The sequence below is a fragment of the Dromiciops gliroides genome, chromosome 1, assembly GCF_019393635.1.
Source record: "Dromiciops gliroides isolate mDroGli1 chromosome 1, mDroGli1.pri, whole genome shotgun sequence".
Classification (NCBI taxonomy): Eukaryota; Metazoa; Chordata; class Mammalia; order Microbiotheria; family Microbiotheriidae; genus Dromiciops; species Dromiciops gliroides.
Genome location: NC_057861.1, coordinates 109,298,228 through 109,311,169, shown reverse-complemented (window position 1 = coordinate 109,311,169; position 12,942 = coordinate 109,298,228). Strand labels below are relative to the sequence as shown.

The window sequence follows — 12,942 nt, the reverse complement described above, 5'->3', positions numbered from 1 at the left end:
CTTTTAAACAAAAATGCTTTAAACTCCTCTATTTTATTGAATATCCATTTTTCCCCTGAAAGATTACATTAAATTTTGCTGGGTATGTAATTCTTGGTTGTAAACCTAACTCCTTTGCCTTCCAATATATTATATTCTAAGCCCTGTGATTCTTTAATGTGGAAGCTGCCAAATCCTGTGTAATTATTTTTATTTTTATTTTTATTTTTTGGTTGGGCAATGAGGGTTAAGTGACTTGTCCAAGGTCACACAGCTAGTACGTATCTAGCATCTGAGACCAAGTTTGAACTCAGGTCCTCCTGACTCTAGGGCCGGTGCTCTATCCACTGCGCTACCTAGCTGCACCTCCCATCCTGTGTAATTCTGACTGTAGTTCCACAGTATATGAATTGTTCCTTTTTGATTGCTTTCAATACCTTTCTTTGTTCTGTGAGTTTTAAAATTTTGCTTTGATGTTCCTGGGAGTTTTCATTTTAGGATCTCTTTCAGGCAGTGATCGGTGGATTCTTTCAATATCTATTTTGCCCTCTGGTTCTAATATTTTTTTTTTTTTTTTGCGGGGCAATGGGGGTTAAGTGACTTGCCCAGGGTCACACAGCTGGTAAGTGTCAAGTGTCTGAGGCCGGATTTGAACTCAGGTACTCCTGAATCCAGGGCCGGTGCTTTATCCACTGCACCACTTAGCCGCCCCCTGGTTCTAATATTTCAAGGCAATTTTTCTTGATAATTTCTTGAGAGATATTGTCCAGGCTTTTTTTTTGTCATATCTTTCAGGTAGTCCAGTAATTCTTATCTTTCCTGGTTCTATTCTCTAGGTCAGTTGTTTTTTCCATGAGAAATTTTACATTTTCTTCTATTTTTTTGCTTTTCTGATTTTTTAATGCATCTTGCTGTCTTATAGAGTTGCTAGTTTCCATTTGTTCAATATTAATTTTTAAAGAATTATTTTTTCATTTACTTTTTGTAATTCCTTTTCCATTTAGCCAAATCTATTCCTTAGGGAATTATTTTCCTCAATAATTTTTTGTATTTTTATATTATTATTTTGTCTTTCTTTTTCATGGTTCTGCTGCATCACTTCCAATTTTTCCTCAACCTCTCTAATTCGATTTTCGAAGTTCTTTTTAAGCTCTTCCAGGAATTTATTTTAGGTCTGAGACCAATTTGTACTTCTCTTTGAAGGTTCACCTGTAGTCATTTTGTTACTGTCCTCCTCTATATTTGTGTCTTGAGATTTCTTTTTATTGGAGTAGCTGCCAATAGTCGAACTTTTTTGTTGTTGTTTTTCATTGGTTTTTTACTCATTTTGTGTCAGCCAGGTCTTGAAGGAATGGTCCTTTTGATCTTCAGGCACCGTGGTGGCAATCTTCTCCTGCTGGGTTGTTATGGTAACCTGTTATTCTGTTAACAGGTCCTTGAATAGTAATTTTGTTGTGATTTGCTAAATGCCTGGGGCTGCTTTTGCTCTGGAAATAGTCTCTCTGCTGAGAGGTCACAGGGTTGGGAATCTGTTGCTGATATGCTTGGGGAGGGGGGTGGGGGGACCTTCATTACTGTTCAGCAGGCTCAGAGGTTTGTTGTAGGCCTCTGCTGTGAGCCCAGAAGCTGTTGCTGTTACTGTTGCTGCAGCTCCTGGACCTCACTTCCCTCCAACCCAGGTAAGACAGACCTTTCCTGCCAGGCTGGTAGATTGTTTCCCTGTTCCTAGGTGAGTTCAGAGGCAGTTTTATGTCAGTTTAGAGGGGAAATCTGGGAGAGCTGCAATGGGTTGTTTCCTCACTCGGCCATCTTTACTCAGAACCAACCATTGTATTGTTGAGAATAGTTAAGTCATTCACAGTTCTTCATCAAACAATATTGCTTTCTGTGTGTACAATGTTCTCATGGCTCTGCTCACCTTACTATACATTAGTTCATACAAGTCTTTCCAGGCCTTTCTGAAGTCATGGTGCTTGTCATTTTTTATAGCACAATAATATTCCTTCACAATCATAAACCACAGCTTGTTTAGCCATCCCCTAATTGATGGGCCAATTCTTTGATTGCCAATTCTTAGTCACCACAAAAAGAACTGCTATAAATATTTTGTACAAATAGGTCTTTTTCTCTTTTGGGGGATTTTTGGGATATAAAACTAGCAGCAGTATTGCTGGATCAAAGAGTATGCACTATAGCCCTTTGGGTAAAACTCAAAATTTTTTTAAATGAATGTTAAATTATGTAGGTGTACACATGTATATGTGTAGACATATATACATAGGAAGCACATGTGGCAAAGGAGTAGCTCACAGCCTGTCCTTTCTTTTGTTGGAGTCCCCAAGATAGTCCACTGAAGTATAGCATGGCTTTTCTACTGAGGTCTTTATAAAGCCTTGAATCTGTGTCTAGTCTGTACTTGGTTCCTAATGGTGCACTATCATTAGTACACCAAGGTGTAACGATTGGAATGATGCCACCTGCTGGAGAGCTACCGTAGGAAAGCTCTGCCATGAGAAGGCAGATGCCATGTGGTCAGTTCCTTGGCATCAGGAAGTGACGTTTGCTCGTGGGTACTGGCTATCAAAGCTATCAGCCAATCAAGTTGAGGAGCCTCCCATTTCTGGGAGGAGGACATGAAGTAGGAAGCAGATGCTGGTGGAGGGGTTCGTCCTCTTTTGGTTCCTGACCTCGATATGGTGGGTGGGATGATGGGGTCTCTTAGAAATAGTTAGATTTTTACCTTTCTCTCTTATCCTAATGTTCTTTAATAAATACTTAAACACTTAAATACTCTTGCTAAAGCTTATAATTTATTGGTGACCTCTCATTAGATTTTAGATAGTATAGCTAGAATTTTAGCCCCTTACAAAGGAGAGTCCAAATCACCCAGATGCTTCAAAGCTCACAAAGCTCAGCTGGCTAAGGAGGGTGCAGAAGGGAGGAGACCAAGGCTGAAGCTAACCTATGTTTTGCTTCTACCCCTGCCCCACAATCCTCCCCAATTTCCAGTGGTTTAGCTGAACTACCCACTCCTCTCTGCTACCAGAAACTTCAATCTCGGATTCCAAGCTCCCTGTTTTTTACAGGTCCCAAAGGGCATGACCAAGTGTCTCAGCCAATCTGAAAAGACTTCTGATCACACCTAAGGAAGTGTGTTCACACCTTGTTCAGGGTGAAAGATGAAAAATGTTCTCACCCAATATATCAAGACATGGTATCTTATCACTTGCTTTAAGTAGGATAGAGGTAATTACCTAGGCTGATCACTGCCCTTAAATGTGATTATTATAGAAAGCAATGCTACAGAATTTCAAATTGCTCTACTCTGCTGAAGAGTCTGGCTATTGGCATGGAAATGTTTTTTAAGCCTGTGGGGGGGCCACTGAACAAGAAACAGCCAAATGAAAGGCCAAAGTGAGCCAACCTATCTGTGGAAGAATTTCCTTTTGCAAAATGTTTCATTTGTGGAGAGATGGGGCACATGCCTAAATCTTGTCCTATTAAACCTAAAGGACTTCATGCTAAATATGGCTATTATAGACTTTGTGGCTCTGCATAATATTTTAAGAAGAATGTCCTGAAAAATCAGAATTCAGATCAAATGGTCCCTTGGCAGAGGGAATGACTGCAGATTATTAAGAAATGTTACCTCTTCCTGTCTTCTCATGTCTTTGCTAGCAGCACCATGGGTCACCAGCAGCTCTACTGGAGCCACCCTCGCAAATTCAGCCAGGGGCCTCAGTCGTGCCGCCTGTGTTTGAACCAGCATGGCTTGATCCGAAAGTACGGCCTGAACATGTGCTGCCAGTGCTTCTGTCAGTATGCGAAAGACATCAGCTTCATCAAGGTGGACTAAATTATGTCTACGGATCTCGATGATTATGGGATTACTTTGACCATCAGTGATCACCGTTTTACTGGTCTGTGTTCAGCTATTTGGTCTATCTACCTAAAGATGGATCCTGTTGTGTCTGCTATGCTAATTTGTTTATAATAAACAGGTCATTCTCAGTTATGATTTTTTTAAAAATGTTACATGCTCTCAAACCACAAAAACACAAAATAATAGCATCTGAGGCCGTGTGAATGGCAGACAACTGTCTTTTTTTGTTACCCTCTTCTATTATGTTAGATTTGATCTGGGACTACCCTATAGGGTTAGAAGTGGGCTCCATAAACAGGGATACACTTACTGAGCACACAGCACAACTGAAAACATGTTCAACTAAAAGCACATTTGAAACAATCTCAGTGCTGTCGAAATGCTTCTCGTTGGGCATGAAAAGAGCCATCGCCAACACAGAATCCTCCAAGTTAAACATGAAACGCTTAAACTGGAGTCTCTGAGGAAAACAGAGCTTTTAGCAAACAGGAGGATCTGCAAAGTACAGGTGGATATCAAAGGATAAAGAATTGTTTTCTTAAAAATATAGTAAAAATAATAATCATATTTGGGTTTTTTGTTGTTGTTTTTTTGGCAGGGCAATGAGGGTTAAGCGACTTGCCCAGGGTCACACAGCTAGTAAGTGTCAAGTGTCTGAGGTCGGATTTGAACTCAGGTACTCCTGAATCCAGGGCCGGCGCTTTATCCACTGCACCACCTAGCCACCCCTGAATAGTTTTTTAAAGACCTACATATGTGAGGGAGTGCTTTACTTTGTATCATGATTTTGTTAATGCTTCATTTATTTTATTTGTTCTAATACAATGTGAATTTAAGAGCTCAACTTTTTATAGCACCTCTATTTATGAATTTCCTTAAATGTATTCTGTTAATAAAAATGACTTTACCTCTACAAAAATCAAAATGACTGAAAATATATGTCTGGTTTTTGCAACTGCTTTTAGAACCAGTTTTCCAAATTATATTTATTAAGTACAGATAATTCTGAAATATAATTCAGGTACATATATATGCACCAGTGTGAGAGTAGAGAAAAAGAGAGAAAGGAGAAGGGGGAGAACTCGATTCTCTAAAAACTTAAGTGTTTTGCTTTAATGAGGACAGAGTAATAGAGGAAGACACTCAGCGAAGTGGGAAAGTTGTCTTCAGTATAGTTTGAATCTTTTTCTTATCTAACTAAAAAGAATGCTTCTTATATTTGGAGGTTTGTTAGCCTGAGTATTTATTTAACATGGATGGCAGACGAACTTTATGTTATGTTATGTTAAATTTTGATGTTTCCAGAGGAATACTGCCTTGAAAGCACAAGCCAAAAGAGGAGGATTATATGAGAGATAACCTCATGATGGGGCAAGATATAAAGACAAATATTTAATGAGAAGCCCCAAGACTGAAGTCAGCCTGAGACAAAGCATGCTTTAGGTTTGAGCCACAGGATATATTGATAAATAAAATATGTGACCACACTTTGGATCAAAAAGATGTGCTATAAAATAACTGGTCCTCTTGTATAATTTGGAAAACTGGTTCTGAAAGCAGTTGCAAAAAACAGACATTCCCAAAGTGTTCTAAACAACGAGAGACAAATTGGAATAAATATAAAACCTCCTAAGGTAGTTACTTTAAAGGACAACAGTCATTTGGATAAATAAGTTCTGACATGTTTATTTAAAAACATTTATTTAAACAAACTTTTGTAGAATAATAAATTACGATTTATGCTCAAATTGTAATACAAAGTGCCCCATTTAAAAGTTTCCATTGTAAATAACCTCCTTGAAAAGGGTCACATTTTAGAACTGGTAACCAAGTGAGCATTTGAGATTACCATACTTACTTACCATACTTATTGCCATACTTACCATTCTCAACCCACAAGTTTATTTCACATCCGTTAAAGAGGGTCAATTTTTATGGAAAATATTACTTCATTTTGAGACAGAGGAAACATTTTCTTATAACTTTCAGTGTTTATTTCATCCTTATAATTTTTTTCCTGGATCTACTTTATATGAATTCTGAAAGATGTTGGCCTTTTTTTAAAAGCTCATTTAAAAGATTTCATTTGGGCTGGGGGGTTTTCTGTTTGTTTTGCCTCCCCTCTATGTAAGCCTCTTGCCCAATTAATCAGCTATGTAGTTAGTAGGATATAAATCGAATGGGAGTAGGACCGTTGTCAAACTGTGTCAAAAGACACAAGATGACACAGTGCCCTTGACATTATTTGTCCATTCATAATACTTGGTTCTAAAATATTTGATTTTTCAATGAATCCCCATGTTGGAAAGTACCTCAGAAGCCATTTAGTACAACTTCCACCTGGTTAAGAAAACCCCCATCTCATGCCCAGCGAGACGATACCCAACCTTTTCTTGAACACCTCCTCTTCAAGCAGTCCATTTTACTTTTGGATAGCTTTACCTGTTGGAAGTCTGTTACACCAGGCCAAATCTCCATCTCTGTAACTCTGCCTCCTTTGTTCCTACTTCCCTCTGGTGGCAAGCACAACAAATCTAAGCTGTCTTTCATATGAAGAGCCTTCAAACAGAAGAAAGCTCCTCTCATAGGCCCTTAAATCTGTTCTTTAGCATAAAGATCCCCCCCATTGTTTCACCTAATTCCCATAAGGCATGATCTTAACATCCTTCCCCATTCTGGTTACCTTCCTCTGGATATTTTCCAGTTCATCAATGAATACCCTTCTTAATGGGGTGCCAACAACAAAACAAAACAAAGATGTGTTCTAACCCAAGCAAAACTCAGTAATATAATAACCTCCCTAGTCCTACATATCATGCCTCTCTATGCAGCCCCAAATCTCATTAACTTAGGCCTTCTCATTAACTTTTGGCTGCCTTATCATAAGCTCGCTGAGTCTGCCATCCACTAAAAATTCCTTTTTTCAGACTAAATGATAAATAGCCACATGCTTCCAATCTATACTTGTGAAGTTTTTTTAACCTTCACGTGTAAGACATTACAGTTATTCTCAATAAATTTCACCTTACTGGGATGCAGCCCAACAGATTAGCCTGCCAAGATCTTTTTGGACCATAGCTCATTCATTCCTGTTAACAACCTTCCTAGTTCTGTATCATCAGCAAATCTGGTAAGTGTGCCATTCATGCCATCAAGTTCCTTAATTGATCTGCACAGAATTCTGCTACAAATGAATGAAGATAAAAAAGGGGGAGGATTTCCTTGGGGTGAGGGCACTAAAAATTATTGTAATGATTTTTTTCCTTCAAGGTATAGTCCTAAAGCATACAGATTCAATCATTTTACAATCTTGTTCAGAAATCACCAATGGTAAAAGCTAAAATATTATAGATTGTTCTTTATATGTTCTTTATGGTCTCTTCCAGTTATAAAATCTATTATCTAAGTCAGTCCCTCATTTTAGAGATGAGAAAACTGAAGGAAAAACAAACAAACAAACATGTTTTTAAAAAAAGATTCTGGGACATAAATTTTGACTGCTTAAGAGTCCATGCACTAGAACATTCACTGATTCATACAAAAACCTCAAAGACTCTCACTCAGAGCCCACTGAACACTTACAATTAATTATATTCTTGGCTGCCTGGTTTCTAGGCATGTTTAACTGCAAATTCTGAGGTACGCATGAAAGGATGGGCCAAGAATTACTAGAAGTAGATACATGAAATTCCGTGAACCATTAATAAGGTTATAATGTCCCAAATGAGAGACATGATAGTTCCATAGTATTCCCTGGTCAGACCACATACAGAATATCATACTAAAATTTGAAGAAGGAATAAGGACGGGGACATACCTACCATATCCATATGATTATGACCAGGATATCAAGGATGACTCAAAGTCAAGTCAAGAGATCAGTTTAAGCAACTAGGGATGTCTAACCTATGAAATAAGACTTGGGGAAGACGTAATTAGTCTTCAAATATGTCAAACTAAGATATGAAAGGATAATGCTTATTCTGCCTGGTTTTCTTGGATTAGAGTACTAGAGAGAAACTAGAGTGGTATATATTTTGTCTCAACATAATTTCATTCATAACCTAAAAATAAAATGGGCTGCCTTAAGAACTATTAAGTTTTCCATCATTTAGAAGTCTTCAAGAAGAAGCTAGATGGTCATTTGTCCAGGATGCTACATAATAGAGAGAGTTAGACTAGCTGATGCCTAAGGTCTCTTCCAACTTTAAGTTTCAATAATTCTACATAATGAAGGGCAGTATAGCATTGTTCTATACAATAAATAGAAAACTAGTCCTGTCTCTGACAAATCCTGTCTGTGTGACCCTGGGCAATTCACTTAACCTTTTAATGCTTCAGACAACTCCCTTAAGACTACACATTCCAGAACAGTTGCTAATGTACATTGGTAAAGGGAATTTTCTCACTGCTATTCTCTAACAAATGAAATCACAGGTTCAGACTTTAAAAAAAAATCTACATGATAATGTACAGTTTAATTGTTAGAGAAGAAACAGGAGAAATCATAAAAAGCAGACAAGAACTCAAAAATCATAGCCATCTAGACACATTTATTGTAGGGTCAAATAGCCCTACAAATGTCAGTAAACCTTAAGAGCATCACTTTCTTAAAACACAATATAATGATGGTAAGTGCTCTGAAAGGAAAACCTGAAGCATTAAAAAAAAGTCAAATTCCATTCACTATACTCTTAGGAAGGGAAACAGTTCATTTTAGAAAGATTTGCAGCAAAAAATCGTTAGTGTTCTTCATTTAAGCAAATTTTCCAAAGTCAGTTGGCATTCTGATCATTTTCAAGTACTTTTGTATCCTTGATTTTTTCCTATTAAAGACCAAGATAGCCAGGGTAGAATTATTTCTCCCTTATGTATGCCATAACACAAAATACAGATTCCACAGAAATGGTTACCTTTTTGAAATAAACATTTATAAGTTTAAAGATTTTCACTACCTGAAGATAATTAATAGTATCCATTTAAAATGTCAAAATTAAAACTACATTTTCAACTTCTTAAAATATTTTTAGTTCAATTTATCTTAGTTAAAAAACATTGGTTGTAATTAAGCATACAGTAGCAACAAAATACATCCAACATACATGCATCCACGAGTTAAACAAAAACTAATACATGGACATGTTATGACTTAAATGAATACTGCTAGAACAGTTAATACTATTCTTGGCTCCATTATTGTTTCAATGTTCAAACATTAATAAATAATTAGCATGAGAAATGAAGGCTTTATTGTTAATGGTAAGAAAATAGTATGACAGAAGACTCCAAGAATTTAAAAAGCTTATATGAAGACATCATCTTGGAAAGCCAAACCAAGAAACCACTTTGTAAAAAGCACCATACTTATGATTATGATTTTGAGCAACAAAAACCTTTGGTAAGGGCACAGGCATTTCATTAACTTTAACAAGAGTTTATTATTTAAATGATCCAAATTGTTAAAAGTCTCAAATTAGGAATTTGTTTACTTCACATTCTGGGATGATAAATTACATCAAGAATGTTGCGTTCAAGCTCTTATAACGAAAACAATTTACTGTCAAGGTCAGATTTTTTAAGACTGTATTAATTTGGAGGGGAAAATACCACAAAGCCTTTTCCAGACAATAGTGGGCATTTTGAGATAATAAGTTTAAAAAAATGCAAGCACCACACTGAAATATTTGTATGAAAATAGATGGGATTGGTTATACACAAGAGCGTCAAAAGTATTTAAAACATTTATTTAAATAAGTCTTCATTAAAATAACATACCACACTACTCACATTAAACAGTCCGGCATAATTTTGCATTGGCCTGGTAGTTCCTAAATGGGGAACTAATATAAACCACAATTTTTGGAAAGGCCTCAAGTCCTATACTTCTGTACAAGGTAAATGAGAGTAACAGATTATTTCTGCATCACAACAATTATACTTTCTTTATATTTCCCTATTTTTGCTTTCTATAATTTTTAGGTGATTGTTTCTGCTTCTTTTCTTCTTTTCACCTATAATTAATGAATGGCACTGATATGTGGAAATAGTTGAGAGAATTTATACCTAATTCTTTCATGTGATAGTTTAGCTCTTCATTTTAAAAATGGTCTACTAAAAGTAAATAAATGCAAATATAACTTTAACATATTATGACTGTAAATATTACAGTCATTCAACAAGTTTTAAAAGCCAAAGCAGCAACATGACAACCTTGAATGGCCAAAATAAAATTCCTATCTGATAATTCTCCACGGAACATTTGAAAACACCATATAATAGGTAAGAAATTGGCTTAACTAATACCCATTATAATTATGTAATTAATAGTCCCCATCTTGAAAAGTTATAAAGATTGAGAAAATTAAATCTCATTCATGATTAAATTTCAATGAGATATAAAAGAAAAGAAATGAGCAACTTCTATTCAGAACATATTTTGAATAACAGAAAAACAAGGCCAAAAAAAAAAGTTTCCTCATGAGTGTTGACTGCACAGTAAAACACACACACACACACACACACACACACACACACACACACACACACACATACACACACACAGAGGCTAGTTTTGCCCACAAAATATTTTTTTTCCAGAAAGTTAAGTCCATCATCAGTAAAAAAGATACACATGTTGAGATCTCAAGTATGAGCATAATTTAGATATTTCAGAAATGGAAATCTTCCTGATGAAGATGAAATTTTTGAAAAACCCTCTCACTCAACAGAGTGCAAGAACCTTTCCAGTTCTGCTAAACTTCACTGTCTGTACCACAAACCTTCTTAGGTTCTAATTTCTTCTCCTAATTTCTTCTTATCTACAGAATTCATGTATCCTTAATTTTCAACTCACATACAATTGGCATTTTTCTCTCCCTCTCTCGTCCTTAACTATAAAAATACAATACCTTGTTTAATTCTGTGATAATTTCCCCCATAAAACATACAAAAAAATTATTAGTTTTTCTTTTATATAAGGAAAAAAACAACATAATTACTCAAAATTGGGAATTTTAAGGCAAAAAATAGAAAAAAATGAAGTAGAAAGTACATTTTATAATGTATTTAATGTAAATGAGAAAATATGCTCATTAACTTCTGGCTCTTAAGACTCAAAAAGATCAGAGCAAAGAAAATGAAAAAATATATATATAACCAGCAACACTTAAAACAAAGAGCTCAATTCCACACTGATTGAATGAGTCAATGAGGAGAGAGAAGCATTGTGCATGAATGGAAATTCATTATCTCAAATCAGGCCAAAACTGATACTAGGGGCAAGAACAATGATGGAATTAAAAACCTTTAACAAAATAACCAATAGTTTTTGTATATGGAAAAAGTCCAAAACTGATTTGGAACAGCTATGAATAAGAGAGGATGTTTTCATGCAAGTCTATGTAGTTACTAACAAATAAGCAAATCCAAATCTGTACAGCACATCAATGACTTAAAATAAAATAGTCTTGCTATATAACATATGAAGAATGAAAATGGAAAAATGAAAATGTTGCTTGCTACTAGTGAAAAGGCATTTCAACAATTTTTATGAATTTAAGAAGCTATTTTTTATAAAAAGATGTACTAAGAACACCAAGCCACAATAAGTTAGTGTTTTAATAAAACATGCTTAATTGCTTGTTCCCATATCTATACATAGTTACTGTCTTAGTTCCTAAATATTGTGACAGCATACTTAATAAGTGAGGTACATTATTTTACATCTTTCTATGGAGATTCTAAAACAGCTAATTTTTTTCTTCCAGTTTTTTTTCTTCTTCTTCTCCTCTAAAGAACAACAAAGGAAACATTCCTAAAATGCAACCAATAGCCACTCCAACAGCTTTGCCCTAAGGAAACAAAGGAGAACAAAAAATAAAAAATACTTAATATCATTTTTTTTAAAGTTACTTTATTCCTAAAAGAGATTTGCTTGCTTTAGTATGTATATAATCAGAAAAGTGATTGAAATATATAAATGCAGGCTTAGTGTTTCTTCTGATAGAAGCAAAATTCTCTCTGATGACAGTCCCATTTCTCCCTAAGTCCTCAGAAATGCTGCCTAGAGCCAAAGGCACTATTTCAGCCTAAGGAAGGTGATGTCCCTCCACTGGCCCACAAAATAGCATGCCCAGAAATCCTGCTCAAGTTTAAACACGGTACTTAATTTCTGTGACAAGACTCTAACATACTGCTGAGTTTATTCCTGAATGTAAACTTCAATGCATATTAGGTAAGATTTCTCTTATTTTCACATTTGGTTTACTTCCTGTCAACATATTATTGAATTAAGCTTAATACTTTCTTCACTGAATTTCTTTAAAATCTGAAATTTTAAAAAGTTAGTGTATTACAATGACTGCAACAATGTAAATGGAAAGAACGATAAAAATGAAACTAAACGATGAATAATTGGGACAACCAAGGTTGGTGTAGAAGATGAAAGGGGAAAATGCACCTCCCTTCCTTCTTCACAGACAAGGGGGAATATATGAGTGCTGAACACTCATATATGCCTATGCATTTTGCTGAGGTGCTTTTTCTCCCCTTCTATTCTTTGTTATAAAGAATAGTTTGATAGGCAAGGGATGGGAAGAAACATACTTAGGAATGAAACTGATGTAAAAACAAAAGATCAAAAACTAAAAATTATAAAAAATCAATATTTACTTTTCATTGAGAAAAATCTCAAAGATAAAAGAAATTAAGAACATAAAAGTATTAATTTTATTATTAGTTGAGTCAATTACTGAATTTTACCCCCCAAAAATGTTAAAATACTGCTAAAAATCTGTCTTTTGGAATTGCTTGAATCATGTTATAAATTACAATGTTATTACAATCTTATCAAGTGCTTACAAAAATGCTTACCGAGTGTGCACTAACACGTGTTTGCCACATATCAACTTGCTTGGGTGTGAGATCAGGAATTGACAGGCCTAACCTGGAAGCTAAAGCTTCAACGTAGCCTGCAAGACTTAAAAACAAATAAGTTAAGTAGATATAATGCAACTTTTTTGGATACAAAAAAAGATTACTTTTCTGATGCATGAAACCAATTAATTTTTCTTTCTTTTTTT

The 12,942-nt window shown here is 35.4% G+C and overlaps 2 protein-coding genes across 4 annotated transcripts in view; one reads left to right on the top strand and one right to left on the bottom strand.

Annotated features, from left to right (window-relative positions):
- Positions 1 to 3,664: 3,664 nt before the first annotated feature.
- Positions 3,665 to 3,835, top strand: LOC122739188 (40S ribosomal protein S29-like). Its single transcript, XM_043981021.1, has one exon. It carries the CDS (start codon positions 3,665 to 3,667, stop codon positions 3,833 to 3,835), a length of 171 nt encoding a protein of 56 aa, XP_043836956.1.
- A 4,472-nt stretch (positions 3,836 to 8,307) lies between these two features.
- TMEM65 (transmembrane protein 65) overlaps positions 8,308 to 12,942 on the bottom strand; it is a 52,912-nt gene continuing 48,277 nt past the window's right edge. For all 3 annotated transcript variants that reach the window (XM_043972186.1, XM_043972180.1, XM_043972194.1), the window contains 2 exons: positions 12,734 to 12,839; positions 8,308 to 11,712 (listed from right to left, as the gene is read on the bottom strand). In XM_043972186.1, coding sequence (XP_043828121.1) covers positions 11,611 to 11,712; positions 12,734 to 12,839 — 208 coding nt within the window. In that variant the 3' untranslated portion in view covers positions 8,308 to 11,610. The remainder of the gene's footprint in view (positions 11,713 to 12,733; positions 12,840 to 12,942) is intronic.

Bases quoted from the DNA above. Each gene is read 5' to 3' on its own strand.
- LOC122739188 (XM_043981021.1), top strand. From the start codon at position 3,665: ATGGGTCACCAGCAGCTCTACTGGAGCCACCCTCGCAAATTCAGCCAG.